Consider the following 20,278-nt stretch of genomic DNA (forward strand, 5'->3'; position numbering starts at 1 on the left):
GCCTTGACCTTTGTCCGATTCTTGCCAAGCATAAATAATCTCAAGATATTTGACCATGTAACATTCCCACCAACTTTGGTGAAAATCCATCCACTTTTTTTGTTGTTATCTTGTTTAGAGGCAAACACACATACGCATCACCAATTACAATAACTTGCTTTGCTGCCATGCAAAGTAAAAACTGAGGTTGAAATGACTGAAATTATTATTATTATTATTATTTTATTATATATCAAACTGTGCATGCAAAATGTGGTGACTTTACCACAAAATGCACAATCATTTCACATATCTGTCCAGAATCCAGTGAGTGGGAAATGTTACTCAATTAAACTTAAATCCAATGAAATGTTCAAGTCAGTCAAATATTTCCAAGACAGTGAAATACCTGGTTTTCCATCCATCCATGCATTTTCTAAACCCAGTTATTATAGTTGAGGGTCATGGGAGTCTCTGGAGCCTATCCCACCGGCCATTGGGTAAGAGGCGGGGTACACCCTGGATGCACAAATGACACATACAGACAGATTAACTCAGTCACGCTCTCACTCACACACCACCTGTCAATTTAGAGTCACCAGTTCTAACCTGGTTTCTTTACAATCATTTTTTTTATTTTGTTTTATTTTGAAAATTTCATTTCGCATAAAATCCGGTTTGTTTCGTGCTTTTTCGGTCTGACTTGATACGTTAAACTTAAGGAGGGAGGCCCCGTTTCTATTTGGAAAAGATACGCACAGTTCAGGACTCAACCAGAGAGGAGAAGCGCAAAGGGCGAGAAGAAAATGATCCAGAGGAGACGGTAAAAGGAGAAGCACCGGGAGGAGGAAAGGAGAGAAGAGGAGCACAGACAGGATCTGCGAGGAGGCGACATCGAAGAGAAGACACGCTCACATCAGATAAAAGGCTTCCATCCGAGTGACTGCGCTTGGAGGAGAATAATCGAAGCAGAGAACCAACTTTTACGCACAAACATCTGGAGATGCGGGGTTTCGTTCCTGCTGTCTAACTGCGATTTCTGTATGAAAGCAGGGAACTGGAATATTTTTGGACTGGAATTCATTCCGATCCTGCAGATGAGGGCGCATCCAGTACTTGGACACATTCATTTTTAAAATCCAATTTGGAGACGTTATTATTATTATTATTATTATCTGGGACTCGCATCATATCGGGACCTTGCGTCCTCGCGCTGCAGGGAAAATGTGGAGCTGCAGCCTTCTTATACCATAAAACCGTGCGTTACGCACCTGTCCCGCGTACGTCCTCCTGTTGTGACTTCTGAATAACTGCGCGCATGGACCGAGTCAGACGTCTAGTCTGCGCCTGAGTCACCGTGCGTAAACATTTGGACAAGCGACGCGTATAAAGCAGTGACACACTTGCTGGGGTTGTTGAGCGTCTGGCACCAGCGGGGGACGAGGCTCGGTGCGGCCGCTGGATTGGACGCTGCGGTGCTAAATGCCCAGCCGGTCGCTTGCGGCTCCTCAGGCTGGGCGGCGACATGAGGTCCTGGTTCCTGTTGCTGCTGCTGGCTGCGGTGTCAGCAGTCCGTCTGCGGCTCGGCAGTGCTGAGGTAAAACACACAGAGGAATAAATGCATGAAAAAACTCACAATGAGGCCAGTCTTTAAAAATAAATGAATATTAATTCATGCAAAGTTGTTTTTTTATAAGGCAAAAATAAAAAAAATTATAGTTGCATACATGTTTTCTCATATTTAAAAAACCTGAAAGCAAAACTTTTGTCAGTTATTTTTTTTAATCCACAATTTGTTGCAGTCAAGTCACATTTGAATGACTTTGTTCACAACATAATAGAGATGAAAACAAATGATTATGAGTGTTGTCATCTAAATCAAGTCACTTTCACACTCAATTTAATGTTTCTAAAATAAAAAAATATATATATTCCAGCGAAATCGATTATTTGGAGCATTCTTAAAACAGGCAGAATGCTCAGGAAGACCAAAGACCAGTTGGTCAGATCAAGAACACCCTGCAGAAGGAAGGTATGCCCGTGTCAAGTCAAATCAGAGGGTGCACCAGAGGTACTACCACTCAAAAACAGGAAGGCCACTTTGGTGTTTCCCACAAAACAAGCTTGAGTATTTTTATTTCATTTTATTTCTTGAATAACATCGGATCAATGAAATGATCAGCTCATACCAGAATTAAACAAAGACGCAAGTGTAGAAAATTGAATGACATGTTTATCATTCAAAGGATGGGAGCATTCTGGCTGCTTCACCACCAGCACGTCAAAGCACTTAAAGCTGCAGCCACCTAGTGGTGAGAGTGCAGATTGTATTATGTTGTAGCCACTCTCCATTTTGTTTCCCTTAACGTTAACGTTTTTGCTTCTTTGGTGATGGCGATTCATGCTCCCTTGGATCTGCATGTTGATTTGGCACGAGTCTTACGCCCTTTTGATGTGCAGGCGTGGTCTTGAACCAGGAAACAAGCGCATGTACTCCTTAGCCACCATGCTGCCGTAGGGTCTTGGTGAGGTGTGTGCAGGCATGCCTTCCCGAGCCTCACAGCAACCGCCAATTGCTCTTTTTTTTCTTCGGCCTTCCGGCTGAGTTGCAAAATGCAAAAGGTGGAGTAAGTATGTTCCTGTTAGGCTACTGTATCAACATGGCGGCCTACAATATTTGCTCACTGTGACTGAAATGCTTCAAAACTCAGAGACCTGATTCATAGTGCAACAGAAGCCCTCAGGCTAAAAAAGCGGATGCGTCAATGCAGTAGCTGTTACTTACATCATGGGATCTGTTTCTCTTTGCACTTTGTTTTGTTTGTTTCATGACAGCGATTCTGCTGATACGTTGTGATGGAAACGGCAATAAGCAGGCGCAGAGGGCGGGTGAGAAAGGGTGAGGCAGGGTCTTGGCTGGAGGCCCAGAGGGGGAGTTGACCTGCAGCACAGAGCCAAAAAGTCATCAGTCAGCCCAGCTGCTCGCTGCACTGTCACACCAGGACGCCGCATCACACAGGCTCCAAAACTCAAACAGTTTTCTCTGGAAGTGATTTTTAAAATTGACCTTCTTAAGCCCCATGTATCCAAGGTTGGGTAGGATTACTTTGAAAGAATACATGTGGATTACATGCATGTATGTAAATACATTTGGATTACTTGTAATCTGATTACTTTTGGATTACATTTCAAAGTAATCCTACCCAACCCTGCGTGTATCCACCAAGCACATCTACAGAAACTAGTGATGTCTGCACATTACCAAAGCCGTGAGTCTTATTGACAGACTGGTTTATGAATTCTTCAGTTTCAGTCAGTAGCGGCGCCACAATGTTATTTTCTTGGTGGGCTATGTGCAGACATGATTATTTCATTGTATTTTTTTGTGGAAATATGTACTTTTACAATGCTCGTCTAGTGCTTACGGTGAGCAGGTTCCTGGGCTTTGGCAAAAATCAAGATGTAGACCCTCTGAAATTCAGTGTGTGAATAAATGAATGCATCCATTCTAGAGTTTTACCACAATAACTCAAAAACAATAAATGCTATCAACTTGTACATCTCCACATTAAAAGGGCACATAATGAGGATAAACAGGTTAGGAAGGATTTTCATTTCTTGACAAAAAGCAGGAAGGAGGAAGTGGATTCAATAAGATGGATTCAATAGCACTGTTTATTACAACATTAAGACACCCTAAAATGCAGCTGCCATGGCTTTCCAGATGATTTAAGATGTCTAAAACCATCAGTGCAGGATTTCAGAGTGTAAATGATGGAAGTCAAAATTGGAAGTTCATAACCTCGCTTGACCCGATTGAATCGAGTGTCATCAGCATACATTAAAGCTACTTTGAATTTGTAAATATTTCTATTTATATTCGGCTTTAATTGTTTTCTGCCATGATTGATTTGTTTTGGTATGTTGTGTGTTCGTAGTCTGTTTCTATGTTACTGGGACTATGGATGGAAATTAGCATCCTGCTATAATCCGGCATATTTACATGTAACTATGTTCATTAATATGCCCATTTCAAATAAATGTGACTTACTTACTAAAGAGCTGCTTTAACAAGGTATCATTCTGAATTAATTAGATAAAAAAATCATCCACACGCTGTTCTCCCTTCACCACCCAGGATTTCATGGATTACGTTACAGTAAAACTAAACTGGCTACAAGGGTAAACGACACAACTTTAAGTTCATTTTTGGCTGTCAGCCCCTCTTATTTTCACCAAAAGTTAACTTCTCAAATGAACACATTTGATGAGCTTTTGTCAACACCTGGTGGACGATGTGAGCACTTCAGGGCTTCTGATATATTTCCTACTTGAAACTCAAAATTTAGTAAAAAAATGGCATTTATAAATGTTAGAAATGCATGATTTTTTGTTTTTGGCAGGCAGAGCTTTTTGGCAGGACAGTAATTTCTCTTGAGAAGCACAACTTACAGTTGTGAAAAATAGAGACATTAGAACTAAAATATCAAAGCAAACACTGGTCAGATTGGACAGTGCAGGACCCATTCACGTCTTCTTTTACATCACAAACAAATTATTATTATTAATGATAATAATAATAATAATAATAACCTTTATTTAACCAGGAGATCCCACTGAGATTAAAAAACACTTTTTTAAAGGGAGAGCTGGTCAAGACACATCAGCAGTGACCTGAAAAAAAGAAGTATTAAATGTATATGCAGCATTTTCAGACAGCTTCCAATTCATGATTTGTCACTGTTGTAAATCCATTTAAACAGATCTGCAGTGACAGACACAAACCCACAAATGTCAGTACACCGGGTCACTCTTCATTTCTTTAATCCAATCATAATTTTCACATCAACACATGCATCACATGACCGGTTGCATTGGACAAGTTGAGCATGACGAGTGTCTCTGCACACGAGCGGGGATGATTTGCAGCCGGCAGGCTTGATCTGTTTTACATAAGAACAAGAACTAATCTGTCAGGGATTTGTGCGCCGCAGTTTGTGTGTTTGCGTCCCTGCAGCCGTGGCTGTGTTAGTGATGGAGGGTCATGACCTTTCGTGTGCGTAATGTGTGCCGGATGGAAAAGCATGTGACGGTCATTATAAGTAAAACCAGTGTGCTGCAGCGCAGGAGAAGAATCAAACATGTGGAGGGCGTGGCTTGCTCACAGCTGTGATTGACAGCTGCCTCATAGGTGAATTTTTGCATCAATCGCCATGGAAACGGTGGATCATGCTCCTTGACTTTGCAGAATGTCAGAGGCTGCATCCCGGTTCTTTTTTGACTCCAGTGCACGTAAGGTGTGCGTGCACGTGCGACTGCTGCATGAGTCTGCAGAAGAACGTGCAGTTTGTGAAGTTGGACCTCTGACCTGCTGCCTCTCCACAACAAAGAGAAGCAGACTGTCACCTGCTCGGGATCCAGTATTTAATCTGACATAAGTGAAAACACAATAATATTGCAGCAGATAACAGAATATTTACAGAGGAATCCTTCAAATCTGTAAAGAAGCACCAAAGTTGGCACAAATACTCCTTAGACATTACTCTTTTGAAAAAACTGAGTAGCCAGTTGAATTTTCAGTAGGCTGCCAGGTAGGGGTCAATTGGCGAATTACACGGGGTCAAAATTTAAAAATGTTTCAATCATATTGGAAGCTATACCACATTATTTGTCTGATCATGATACCAAAAAGGTATAGTTTGGACTATCTGTGACTGAACGTTATGGAGTTATGGGGTAAAAACAGCAAGAATGGTAACACAGGTCAGCATTAGTTTGTACAGGGGTCAGATGTTAAAGTTGCTCTAAATATTGTAAAATGTGATGCAAATTATTGGTTGAGTTAATAGGGTTTTAAAAAGGAATAGTTTGCACTATGTGTCATGCTTAGTTATCATGTTACAGGGTAACATATGTCACATGTCATAGAATCCAATAGATGTCGACATTGCTCTACCTTTACCTTGCAGACCAAGCATTCAACACAGTCAAAACTATTTCATTTATTAATCCTATTAGTTCAACCAATAATTTGCATCACTTTTTACCAAAACTGGAGCAACTTTAACTTCTAACCCCTGTACAAACTGAAATTGACCTTTGTCACCATTCTTGTTGTTTTTACCCCATAACTTCATAACATTCAGTCATAGATAGTCCAAACTATACCTTTTTGGTATCGTTGTGATCAGACAAATAATGTGGTATAGCTTCCAATATGACTGGAGCATTTTTAAATTTTGACCCCTGTGTAATTCAATTGACCCCTTTAAAATGTTTAAAATGTTTGATTTTATCTGTGTGGTTATGTTTTATGAATATATTTTATTGTTCCTGACCCTGTACATTGTTTGTTTTTAGTCTCTGCTCTGTAGCACTTTGAGATTTCATGGAATGTAAAGTGCATTACAAATAAAATGTATTATTATTATTATTATTATTATTATTATTATTATTACCTGGCCGCCTACTGAAAATTCAAGTGGCTACTCAGTTTTTTCAAAAGAGTAATGTCTAAGGAGTATTTGTGCCAACTTTGGTGCTTCTTTCCAGAAATGAACAATTGTTACAGTTATCTGCTCCACTAAAATTCTAATCCATCAGATCCAGAAAGTTCTATGTTCAGCTGCAACTAACGAGCAATCGATCAGTCATTTAGTCTATCAATTATCAAACGTCCACAACCTCTGCACATTACTTCGTCTGATTAAAAGCCAAAGCTTTTCAATTAAACTTTTTTCATGATATAAAAATCAGAAAAAGGAGAAATTCCTCAAAACCAACATGCTTCACGTTTTTGCTTCAGAAATGACATCATATCGACATTAACAACGATTTGTGTGCATGTTAGGGCCCTGTCCCACTGGCGTTTAGGAGGATTTGCGTATGGATTGCGCACAAAATTGGCCCATATTCGCCAAACATCCGCAGTATCCGTGTAACATGCCTGTACGAGTCGGCCGTCATCCGAACACGCCCGTGATCATCCGCAGAGGCACGCATGTCCACAGCCAGGATTTTTGAGCTGTTCAAAAATCTGGATGCGGATAACATCCGCCTTACATACTCCATACATACTCAATTCATACACAATACATACTCACTCTATGCGCTGTATATCCGCCGTTAACCGCTGATATCCGCAACTGACGGGGATTTGCAGCTTGGCAGGGGACTGGAACAGTGTGTAAAACAGATATATTGCATGCCCATCATGTCCACATCACAAACTAAAATATGTTGTAGCGACTGCATACAAATTGGCCACGAATAAAGTGTTTTTATTACATCTGCTTTGCAGCTGATTTGCGGACAATCTGTGAATGCATAACAAACATGTCACGTAAACCCAAAGTACTATATGTGGCAGAAAGCAACATACCTGCCAGTCAGTGCCGGTCCGGCTGTGTAAATCCACAAAGATGTAGCTGCTGCAATCCAGTACTTTTATTTAACACCAACAAAAGGAAGAGTTGCTGTTTAGCCACAACTCACGCTGAAGTCTGTTTTCTGTGACACTCTCAAAAAAAAAAAAAAAAAAACACCATCTCACACCCCAGCGGCTTCCCCCCTTCCGCTCCCCAAAGTCATGAACAGTTAACCCTCGCATGACAACATGAACATTAACTCTGTGATCAACTTGTCTAAGTCCAGCAAATGCTCCAGAGGCTGTATTGTTTGTGTGAATAGTGATGCCGAAAGGAGCGAGTGCGGTTCTTTTATGACCGCAATGCAGATGCTGTGCACGTGCAACACGTGCACGATGCATTCATAATACACCCGTAATACTGCCATGATAAGTGTGTCGGATCAGTTTCCTCACTACATGCGTTATATAACCGTGATTGTTCATCATATATTTGCTATATATTATTAATATATCCGTAATTCATACTGGGACATTTGTCATTTTTGGCCGTTTTTGTTGCGGACGACAACGAACGCCCACAATTTGTGTACTCAATTCATGCGCAATTAATCCCCTCCCCAGTGGGACAGGGCCCTTAGGAATTAGCTTAGTGACAAAAATGCAAGCTCTTGTTCATTCCTGTTTTTAATTGTTTTAATTAACTCATATTAAATCCCAAATCTGCATTCAAAAGACATCCAAGTTTCCTCTTCAGCAAAACTGGTTCTTTTTTCAAGTAATCATTCTTAAAGTGTCTTTGTACCAACAAACTAAAAAAGAAATACTAATCAGCAGAACATGACAGAAAACCAGGGAAAATACAAAAAATATGACAATCAACAGAAAGCAAATAAAAATATCACAAAATCTGAGCAAAGTTTGTCTGTTTGTCAAAGGTCAAGGTCATTGCAGTCAAAGGTCAAAATTTATGATTTTCTGCACTGTTCTGCTGCAGATCTGGCACAGGTGAGGTTGATGTTTACCAGAGGTCAACAACAGGGGTGAATGTCATTTGGGTCAAAGACCAAATTTAAGATATTCCACTCCAATTTGCACCAAATTTGACAAACATACGAGGGGTGATTGAGAAGTTCTGAGACGACCCAGGAAAAGTAGGGTGTGGTTCTCGATCTTCTGCACTCTGAGGAACCAACATTTCTCAACATTGCACCCTGTAAGTCAAAACTTCACATGTTTTTGAGAACCTCCCCCCCTTCACCCCCCCCAAAAAATCGTTTTGCACAATTAGTTTTTTTTTAACCTGATTTTCTCCAAATGTGGTGCACTCTTGGATTCCAGAATTGTCCTTGCTTGGCCAGCCAGAGGTCAATGGGTGAAAGTCAGGGTCACTGTCTTCAAATGTCTGAATGTTGTAGCCGTTACTGTCCTCGTGTCCATGTGTGCGATTACCAACTTTAGATGAATTTGAATAAAATGACGCCAGATCAGTTTTAAATACATGGACAATTTAATTGTTTGTGTGCTACAAGTTTGAGACATTTACTGAAGTTAATTTTCAATAGAAAGCCGGGAAACACGCAGCGGAATGAGAGAACAGCTGCGTCAGTAAACGTCCTCCACATTTGATCCCAGAGGCTGGAAGACTTTTACTTTGAAGCAGCTTTGTCTCAGCTAGCCCCTGATGCTAACTGTTAGTCTAAAACAGCTGGTGTTAATCTATAACTATAATCCCTTTTTTGGAGAGCGTGTCATGTGGAGGGTTTACACAGATGGGATGGGAATTAATATGATTAGTGAGATCAACAGCGACCCGGAGACACAATGATAAACAACGTGTACGCACCAAAACCACATGCACGCCTTCTCCCGCACATGAACGGGAGTTTGGATAGCAAGAATGAATGGCACAGAGAAGAAATATTATATAAACAGCCACAGTTTGCCAGAAGGCACATGGGAGACTCTTGTATTAAAATTCTTATCTGTTCTACTAAACCATGAAGCTGTATAACTGATGTTGCAATGGACAAAACTTGCACTATGGACAGTTTCTCCAGCCACAGAAGCCCATAACTCCTTCAGCGTTCTCACAGATGTCTTGGTGGCTTCCCTCACTAGACTGCTGACTCCAGACAGATTTACCGTACAGTAGCATTTTTCTTAAAATTTATGTCAGTGAAGCCCAAGACATATTTAGTGGCTTGGAAATGTTCATGTATCCATCCCCTGAGGGACTACTTATATAAATGGATGTAATTCTTAAAAGAAAAGAGCGCAGTATTTTTGATTAAATCTATTCAGTTAAAGCTGAAAGTCAACACAACATTTTGATTGTGTCATTTTAAGTCCACTGTGGCGTGTACATAAGCAAAATTACAATTACTTTTTGACTTGAACAGGTAGTTCAGTGGGATCATAAATTAGGATTCCGATGTGTAGACCTGGGTTTGATTTCCGTTGTGATACCTGTCTGTCCTTGGACAAAACACTTCATCTGCATTGTGCCAGTCAACTGAGCTACAAATGTGTACCAGTCTGGACTGTACGTCCTGTCTACCAGGAGTTATAGACTCTCAAGATGAACACCAGCAACAGTTGGCCTCAGGGCCTGTATAGGACTTCTTCTTTCTTATGGTCTTGATTGTATTATGTCTGCTCCGGTGAGGAAGAGCTAATGGAGTCATGAGGTTGTTGCACGGATGTGTTTTGTGATGCCAGTACCTTTGCAGGAAAATGAAGGTCTGAGTCTTGAGGGGCCTGGTGCTTCTTGTCTGACTGTATGGTTGCAAGACTGGGATGTTAACCATTGACCAAAGGCAGTGAGTAGACACCTTTGGTACTAAATCTGTTTGGATACCACTGGAATGTTTTTCTTTATCAAATGAGCATTGACTTGTTGAGACTTAGACAGAGGTGCCTTTACAGGACAATGAAGGTCCAAGTCTTTCCTTGTTTAATAAACAAGGGAATTACAAGAACATGTTATTCAGTTCAAGTCTAATTTGAGCAGAATTGCTTCAGCCATCAGGTCAACAAATGCCAACATTCAGTCTGGATCAATGTACGAGGGACAACTGAGAGGTTTTGTGCCTGACCCAGAAAAAGTTGGGCGTGTTCTCCATCTTTTGTATCATGGGAAACCAACATTTCTGAAAACTTTACACATTCTTGAGAAATGTTGGCTCCTCAGAATCCAAAAGAAGGAGAACATGCCCTACTTTTTTCTGGGAATGTTGGCATTTGTTGACCTGATGGCTGAAGCGATTCTGCTAAAATTAGACTTGAAATGAATAACATGTTCTTGTAATTTCCTTGTTTGTTAACCAAGAAAATGTTGCCTATTGACACCACAGTTATTGGTTCTGTTCCTATTCACGGGTTGCATCGTTAGAAGGCTGCATTCATTGACCTCTTGCATCCAAATGGTGCGACTAGGCTGTCTTATTTTGAAGGCTCGTAGGAATACTGCCAACGATTACAGCATTCTTAGCCCTGAAAACAAAGGATATAACAGGTGTACACAATTATAAATAAGTAGCATTTATAAATAAGTAATTTATATAACAAGTACATCTTGAAAAATGACTAAACTACAAGTAATGCCCACTATGCTAGCTTGTTACTTGCAACTGTCAAGGTTGCTATGCAACAGAGGGTAGCGCCAGGATATGCTAATGCTCTGTCGGCTCAACAGCCTAATTTTGGTTCAGCGTCTGCTAGAATTCATAGAATGCAGCCTTCGAAGGATGCAACCCCGGAATAGAGACACAGCCATTGAGTGACATGTCAGATGTAGCCACCACGTTTCATCATTCTTACTAATTTTAAGCTTTGTTATCCAGGAATTAAAGTGCATACAAAGTAGCACTGTGCTACCGACAGTTATAGTTGGGAGGGTCTGGGGGGCTTCGATCCCTAGAAGCTGATGGTTTTTAGCCATGCTAATGCTGCCCAGAAGCATTTACTGAAAAATAAGTCTGAAGAGCTAAAATGAGATGGTGAGATGGAGTTCAGATGCAAAGTAAGACAAATGTTTAAAATGGCGGGGGGGGGGGGCATAGTTGGGGGGGTCTGGGAGCCAAAGGGTTTTAGCCATGCTAATGCTACCTAGAAGAAGCCTTGAAGATCTAAATGACATGTTGAGATGCCGAAAAGCTTCGCTTGTTCATGTCCGTGACATATACATATTAGAGAGATATCTGTGCTGGTCCAGGGGATCAGTTCTGGTCCAATTCAGTCATTTCACATATGATTGGGTTATAAGCCGTTTGCTTTTCCAATCCATTCTTTGTTTGCTAGAGCAAGACTAAAGCACTTGGTTGTCCACGTTGGAGCGTCGTCACAGAACTCTGCGAGTTGCAACAAGTGAAAGAAGTCAGACGGGATGAGGGCAGAAACACACACTGCAGTGACCAGTCTCATTAATGCAAACCCAGCTCCACACTCACTCAAATCGTTGTGTTTGTTTATTCGTGCCCATTACCATCATCTCTGTGGCCGGCGGGGATCCGCTCTGTTCCGCTGATGTGTTTTTGCTTTGCAGAAACAGAATTTACACCAAGCTGTCAAGATCACGTTGGCCCTGTGCCACATCTGCGATAAAAGAAGCCTTGTGTTGTGACAGCGGTGTGACTGTGAGTCACCCGTCACACACTCGGATTCAGCGTTTATTTTTTATTTTATCTCCATACGTACGAGTGTCTGTGTGTGTGAGAACTCAGTGAGACCTGTAATTACATTCCTTTACACCTCACCTTTCTCCTCCAACATTCCACACAGTCTCCTGCAGGCCTCCTCAGAGGCCGCGCATGTTACCACGAAGACCCGTGTGCACGTGACCTGTTGGGAGAACAACTGTCACTCACTGTTGCATCATTTCTGATCACAACTCTCAGCAAATGCACGAGTTAGCAAAAAGACCAAATTCCAACACTTGGGGGTTAATGTTCATCAGAACGGCTCCGTTACAGATGATTATTATGTTTCATCCGATGTTTTGTTTCTGCCTGTTGATTTTTCTGCTCATAGCTTTGATGCACAAAAGCACGTTTGCGTGTGAGAGGCTGTAATTCATTTAAAAATGCATGTTAAATCATGCATATTGTGCATGATATTACAGGCCACCCAGCCATCCGCCCAGGGCCAGTCTTGACAATGATAGCATCCTGGGCGAGGTGCTACATTGGCACCCCCCTAAATCACGCTGCACACCCAGAGGCTTGCTGAGGCACAATATGCTTCATGCTATCCTGCGTTGTCATGATAGCAAATTAGAGTTTATTCCATCATGCTTTCAACTTGATGGGACACCGTTAGTTTATGCAGTATGTTGGGTTAATAACAACCACCATGAAAAATGCTTGTGTTGGCGATTTCCCTCCTCCCTGTCGTTTAATGTGGGGAGCAAAGTCAGAAGACTCAATGACTGACACGAAACGGACTTCAATTTTAGATGTCATATTAAAAGATGCTTTCATTGAACAGAGAGTTGCGCGCGACCGCTTGCAAGCTGCCCTCACCCCACGCTCTACCTATGTCTTCCGCCTGTACTCCACCTCACCCCCAGGTGGGCGGGCCATGGCCCTCAGCGTGGATCAGTAAAGTTATGTGATTGGTTGAAAAATGTTGCATTACACAGTTATATGCGGTGACTGCTCGCGTTGTATATCTGAAACGGTATGTGTCAGTCAAAACTGTATTTTGCCTGTGTAGCGTGGTAGGAAAAGAACAGTATACATCATGGCGTCCCAGAGGACATATGAAGTTACCAAATAGACTGAGGACATGGCCATGAGACATACTATCCAACACTTGTGACATATTCCGCTACAGTAATAAAAGAAGTGATACTGTATGTCGCCATAAGCGATTGCTCCTCCTTCTGTCAGGGTTTGGATTTTGTTGCATTGTATTTTGTTTTCTCTGTTCTGTCTAGTTATTTTTGTGAGACTGATTTTGTTGCATGTGAGTTCTCTTGCTGATCTTTTTCCTGCTTGGGCTTTTTCTGTCCTTATCTCTCTTGTCTGTCTCTTGGTGCTTGGTGGTCGGCGTTGCACTCTGTCTGGCCACACCCTTGTTCTGATGCTTTCCACACACCTGTTCCTTCCTAGCCAGATCAATGCACCTTGTGCCTTTGCTTTCAGCGCTGTTCCTAGTGTTTCCTCATTGCACCTGCTTCCTTGTTTTTATTTGACCATGCCTTTATGCCTGATGTTCTTTTTTTGTTTGCTGATTTTGGACTGTCTTTTTGCGTACTGGACCCAGCTGTCGACTGAAGTAAACTGTCTTAACCCTAAGAGCTGGTTGTACGAGTGCTGCATTGTGTCTCTGACTGCTAAGCATGATACCTCCATTATACAGACTATCAAAAAAGTTATATCGCCGACACACCCTGGCATTTGGTGCCCTAGGCAGCCACCTACGCTGCCTGTGTCAAAGGCCGTCCTGTTGCCACCAAACCCCAGTACACATTGTACTCATATTCCTGCCATTGCAACTGAGCAAGGCAGGCAAGAATTGAGGGTTGCACTGAAAGTAGCGCACCTACTGTTTTGACTTTTCTGATTTGGGTGAGATAAACTGGGAGGGCACCCAGAAGAGTGCACACCTGGTTATTTTCGGAATGTGGAGATGGACTGGTGGTCTGTCTGAATGGTTACTCTTCAGGACCCATAGTGTGGTGGATGCGGTTGATGACCCAGAGTTTACCTGATGTTTCAACACTTTGACCTCTAAACTTATAAACTATCTGTATTTGTATGAAACTGGATGTTTATAGACATTAAAAACTTGCATGAGAAACTGATGAAAATGCTGAAAGATCTTGAGATATTCTCCAATAAGCCCCTGAAATCTACTGTATTTTCTGCAGCCAGGTGATAAATTGCTGCTGGGATCCTCAACACTGACATGCCTCAAGAAAGGCACCACATGGCCAAAATGTCCTAACTGACATTCTGTCATGATGCAAGTGATCCGAGTCCGAGTTCAGCCGAGGCAATGTGCATAAGTGTTCATTTGACTTAAAGTCATTCCATCGGTACTCAAGGATCCTCCAAATAGACTTAATAACAAATACATCCAGTTGCCACCTTGGGTCATTGGTTAGTGTCCAAGTCTCACAACCATACAGTAAGACTGGAAGCACCAGTCTAGGACCCTAAAGACTGAGTCCTGAATTCTCTTAAAAAGGTATCAGCATCACCAAACACGTCTTTACAGCAACCCCATTACTCCACAAGCTTCTCCCAGGAGCCTGTCAATGACCTCTAAGGCCGAGGACCCACCGACTGACTACTTTGTTTACACTGAGTGACTGTTACAAAAAGAGACCAGTGAGGAAAGACCCCAAGACACCATGACAACTTTGAAGGAGTTATAGGCATCTGTGGCTGTGATTGGTCCACTCCACTATCAAGATGTGAGCTAGCACTATCCCTAGTTTTCCAAGTCAGGCGCTAAATGGCCTCGATGAACCTGTGACCCTCTGGATGTGATCAGACGGGAGCATGTGGGTGGGTAATGCTACAGATCAGCACTCATATCACTCTCATTACCATCAGGAAGGTGTCCTTAAGCAAACACCTTAATGTCCTAGTTGCTCCAGGTGTGCTGCCGTACAAGTGTTTGTGACGTGTCGTTGTAGCGCCTTCAGTGCGTCCTCAGATTGAAAAGCGCATTTAATGTATGAGAATCTAATCCTTGATACTAAGCTGATGGTTGAATGTCTTTGGCATTTGGCAGTGTTGGGCAAGTTACTTTTAAAAAAGTAATTACTTATAGTTACTTCTCCCAAAAAGTAACTGAGTTAGAACTGAGTTACAACATTATAAAAGTAATTAGGGGTCTAGATTGGGTAATGTTTATAAAATAGGTAGCGGTCATTTTTCAAGCTTGTATGAGTTGGAATGGCGCGTGAGTCCAGAATGTTTTTAGAACCTTAGGCCTCAACAGTTTTTTTTAGAAGAAGAAATCAACCCTTTTATTTTCTGTTAATTATGTACATTTTAATGTTAATTTACTGTGTTAATATATTTATTGTTTAGGTTCCTGTTATCATATGCACCATAATTATTTTATTTCTACTTCTATTTTTGTCATTATTTAAATATCATCATCATTATTTAAATGGACCACAATAGAAATAAGTGTTTTCACTTTCTTGTATCATCCATGTATTTTAACATATTTACAATTATATTATGTACTTACATTGAACTTATATCACTCATGTTTTTAATATAAAGATGATTTGCTGCCCCTGTTGGAATGGGATGAGTCCAGAAAGTACTTAGCCGCATGCACGCACAGCTGCTGTAAGCAGGTGGTTTTAATTTTACAAATAAAGGCAGTAACTGAAGACATTAAAACCACTAAACATTTCACCCATGGTACCAACATGAAACTTATGTCACTCATGGTAATAGCAACATGAGACCTATCTTGTTGTGTGTTGGGGGGGGTTTGGCTGGACAAGGTTGGGTTGTTTTGTGTTTGTTTTCCTTCCCAGGTGATTTGGGGCTGTTCTCTGAGGAAAATGTGCTGCAGAAGAGTCTCTCTCCTCTGTTACGATGATTGGCTGCACCTGTTACATTCTCGTGCGGCTCTCTATTAGGACAATCCACGACACCTGTGATGTTCACGTGCAGATCTGAGGACTTCCAGCTGGTACCAATGTAGTGATGAAGAACTACATTTAAACCAGCAGTGAGTTGGAAAAGATTGCCGGAGAATACGACCTTGTGACGACCGTGTGGGGACACTGAGGGCCGTTTCAGAGTCTGACATCGCGCCTGTGAAGGAGGACGAGGGTGAGAGACAAACGTTGTCAGCACATGGCAGAGGTGAATATTCTAAAAAGTTTATCCGTGAATGTAAATTGGCATCTTATACGCAGCTATAAGTAATTATTGGTGGAAAGTGTTTGGCATGCTCCTCATGGCAGTGGCGTGCGGATTAATGATCCTCCACTAGCTGTGGGCAGCAGCCTCCTTGAATTAAGTTGGAATTCAGACCTAAACGTGTAGCTGATAAGTTTGCCTCCAAACAATATTTCGTAGTAATAGTGTTGAATAATCTCATCTCTGTTCCTCCTTCGCAGAGTACAGTTCTGGGAAAAAGTCACCTGGGGGGGGGGTGTCGGCAGAACTCCTGAGTGCTGAACGTTCGGACTCCGACTGTTGAGACGCTGAGAGAACGCGCCGCCTTTTCACCTCACCAGAACTTTAATTAATTAGTATTTTATGTATAGCACAAAGGGGAGAAAAATAAATGTGTTTTCTTTTTGGAACTGCTTCTGATTGTTTCATGCTGGGTTCGGTCAGATACTGGACCGCTCCTCACTCCGTGTCTTATCCATAACATATCTAAACTGACTAAACCAACTGAAGTACAAAAACACAATAAATCAATAACACTAACAACACTGTTAAACTAACATAAACAACAATAGCAACATTTAAATCCTCAAAACCCCAAACTCCCATGGTGCATTGCAGCGCAGCATACACTGTTTATTGGTTATATAAAATTGAAAATTTCTCGAAAAATATTTGTCCGATCAACTTTCCGTTTTCGAAGCGTTCATTCTTGACCCAAAATACATAAACATACCAAACGGCAAAAATCAGCTCTTCTCGGCTTTTGCGTGATCAAAGCCATACACATGCACGCACACTTGCGTATTATAATATAGACTAGTTACTAGGGAAAGTAACTATTGTATTACTTAAAAAAAAACTAAAAAGTTCAAATATGCTCCCCCCCCCCCAATGAACTTAAAATTCAACTGTTTGTTCATTTTTTATAATAAAACTGAATATTAAATATGTTTAGTGAATTAAATGGACAGTTAATAGAATAAATCATCAACAGAAAACATTGCACACTAATCTGCACTATTTTAACATGGTTGTGGGACAATGTGAGACAAGACACCCATCAAATTTAATATATTATTGTAGATATTATTATTACTATGTTTATAATAGTAGAATAAACAAACATAACAGATATTTTAGAACTTTTGACATTTATTGCACCTCAACAGACCACAACCCATCAAATAAATCTAAAATTAAATTATGCTCGTTCACATGTACATTCTTGCCTTTTGTCTCACTGAGGGAAAAGTAATGTTTGTAGTTATAGTTAAAAAATGCAAATGACTCATGCGTGTGTCTTGGTCGTAGGTGTGAGGGAGTGCGTTTGTGCATGAACTCCTGCCCACTTCTGCCTCTGGTTGGCAGACCATGAAATTCTACTCTTCCTTAGCCAATCATCACTTATGCGGATAAGTGATGATTGGCTAAGGAAGAGTAGAAGGAGAGATAAAAAATGGCTTCATTGAGCTTCATTATATGTAGCGATAATGGCGTTGTAATGATGGAAACAGTATTTAGCTAGATTACCCATTATTGAAAAAATAATGTTGTTTGTAACAGTGTTTATTTTAACAGTGGGAATGACTTTGACCCTGTAAGCAGATGGCTCATTGCTGAGCATTCCAGAGCCTGGACCAGGATGAGGGGATGCCCAAGTTATCCTGAGAAGATTAGATGGTTACCTTTGAGTTATCAGGATGAACTGCAGGTCTACTTGGTAGTTGCTCTTTGAGACTCAAGCCAGTTCCAAGAAATTGTGGATGCCAACATGGATGTTCCCAACTCAGGAACGCATGAAGGTTGCTGTATCAGCTTATGCTGGCCATTATCCTCAACTGGGGGGAGGTGATGGTCTAGTGGTTAAGGCGCTGGGCTTGAGACCAGAAGATCCTCGGTTCAAATCCCAGCCTGACTGGAAAATAACTAAGGGCCCTTAGGGAAGGTCTTTAATCCCCTATGTCTCCCGGTGTGTAGTGAGCACCTTGTATGGCAGCACCCTGACATAGGGGTGAATGTGAGGCATTACTGTAAAGCGCTTTGAGCATCTGATGCAGATGGAAAAGTGCTGTATAAATGCAGTCCATTTACCATTTAAGTGGATAAACCGATACTCATCATAGAATAAAATAGCCTTTATTGTCATGGTATTGGGGGGGCAACCCAGTCTCACTACAGTTTGTTGCAGCATTACGAAAAGTACATTATTGTATGGGGTCATGATGGGGCACAAAAATGGGGCGCTTTTCATGATGGGGGCACAATTTCATTTTATGACGGGGGGTGCGAAATGTGGGGTGACGGGGGGTTGTGGAGGCTATGGTGAGAGTTAAGGGAGGGCAGACATTAACGCTATGGTTAGAGTTAGGAGAAGGGGAAGATTAGAAATAGCAAAATCAAATCAAATCAATTTTATTTATATAGCGCCAAATCACAACAAACAGTTGCCCCAAGGCGCTTTATACTGTAAGGCAAAGCCATACAATAATTACAGAAAAACCCCAACGGTCAAAACGACCCCCTGTGAGCAAGCACTTGGCGACAGTGGGAAGGAAAAACTCCCTTTTAACAGGAAGAAACCTCCAGCAGAACCAGGCTCAGGGAGGGGCAGTCTTCTACTGGGACTGGTTGGGGCTGAGGGAGAGAACCAGGAAAAAGACATGCTGTGGAAGAGAGCAGAGATCGATCACTAATGATTAAATGCAGAGTGGTGCATACAGAGCAAAAAGAGAAAGAAACATTGAAATTGGGGTGCTCCCACAGAGCTACTGTACACCACAACAAAATAAAAAACAAGACATCTTATACACCACAAAAACTGTTTAGATATGAAATACGTACTGTATACTGATAATATATACACAGTATGTTTACATATGAAGGAAGTACAGTTTAAAAAGTGGCTGTAAACATTTAGGGCATTGATTGTGAACACTGGGGCCACATAGATAGATGGATGGATGTTGTTTGAAAAATTAGGATGCCCCAATCAGGGTTTTTTTTTAATATTGAGAATTCACCTATGCAGATTCCTGTTCTGATACTTGTATTTTCCTCGATATTACACTTGCACAGAGGAGAATGAATGATCAGTAGAGGTGGGCGGATCGATCCTAATGTCGATAATATCGATACCAACGCTGGTATTGATATTGACGATCCTCGTGAAAAAGATCGATACTCAAGCTTTTTTTGTCTCCTGCACGCACTGAATGCTGCGCACGCAGATTCATCAAAGTCTACTCTCTGTCTGTAAGAGCAGCGCTGCGCTGTGTCACACAACACGATACAAACCCTTGTATCGTGGTTTGTCAGCCCTCTACCTCAGGAGATTTTGTTTTAAGTTGTGTTGAGTGATATTTTTTAAACAAAAATGTTGATTGTGATAATAAAGTATTTTGTTGTCATGTACAATGTTTGGCAAAATTCTATCCGAGGTCTTTTGGATGCTTTGGATCTATGAAGCTTAAATATGAAAAAGTATCAATATCTGTATCGATATCGGCGATACTGGGCCTGTATTTACTTGGTATCAGATCAATACCAAAATTTCCGGTATCGCCCACCTCTAATGATCAGGACTTCCCTCAGGTGAAATACGTTTTTGAAACTCTCACCCTGCGTGTTGTTGTGCCGCACTTTTGAAACAGTGAGACTGTTGATGATTTGTGTGAATAAAACAGGCTTGCTGTGTATTTAAAGCAAGTGTGTTAAATTGCTTTTAAAACCTGCACGGTGAGTGTGAAGTGAAGCAGCAGTCACCATGACTCTGACCAATCCCACGCAGAGGGAACATGCACTTATTTGGTGACTTGGGTTTAATTTAGCCAACATTAAAAAACGTCTTGATTGGGCTGATTCTGACTGGACTCGTAGGACATCCCCAGTGGAAACAAAAAAAGAAACAGGAATTGTACAGTGTGAACAGTTTTATCCCTTTTGATGGGAGTGATGACTGAAGCAAATAAAGGGAGGAATATCTGCTTTGCCTTCTCTGGCTTGTCGGAGAGTTATGCGAAATATTTTCTTCTCGTTTTAACACTCCTTAATT

General features: G+C 41.3%; 1 protein-coding gene across 1 annotated transcript in view; it reads left to right on the forward strand.

The window, feature by feature from the left end:
* Nucleotides 1–721: 721 nt before the first annotated feature.
* The window catches only part of si:ch211-79m20.1, a 41,273-nt gene continuing 21,716 nt past the window's right edge, over nt 722–20,278 (forward strand). The window contains exon 1 of the mRNA XM_034188503.1: nt 722–1,576. Within this exon, the coding sequence (XP_034044394.1) occupies nt 1,505–1,576 (72 nt within the window). The 5' untranslated portion in view covers nt 722–1,504. The remainder of the gene's footprint in view (nt 1,577–20,278) is intronic.

Source organism: Thalassophryne amazonica, chromosome 15, assembly GCF_902500255.1.
Source record: "Thalassophryne amazonica chromosome 15, fThaAma1.1, whole genome shotgun sequence".
NCBI lineage: Eukaryota > Metazoa > Chordata > Actinopteri > Batrachoidiformes > Batrachoididae > Thalassophryne > Thalassophryne amazonica.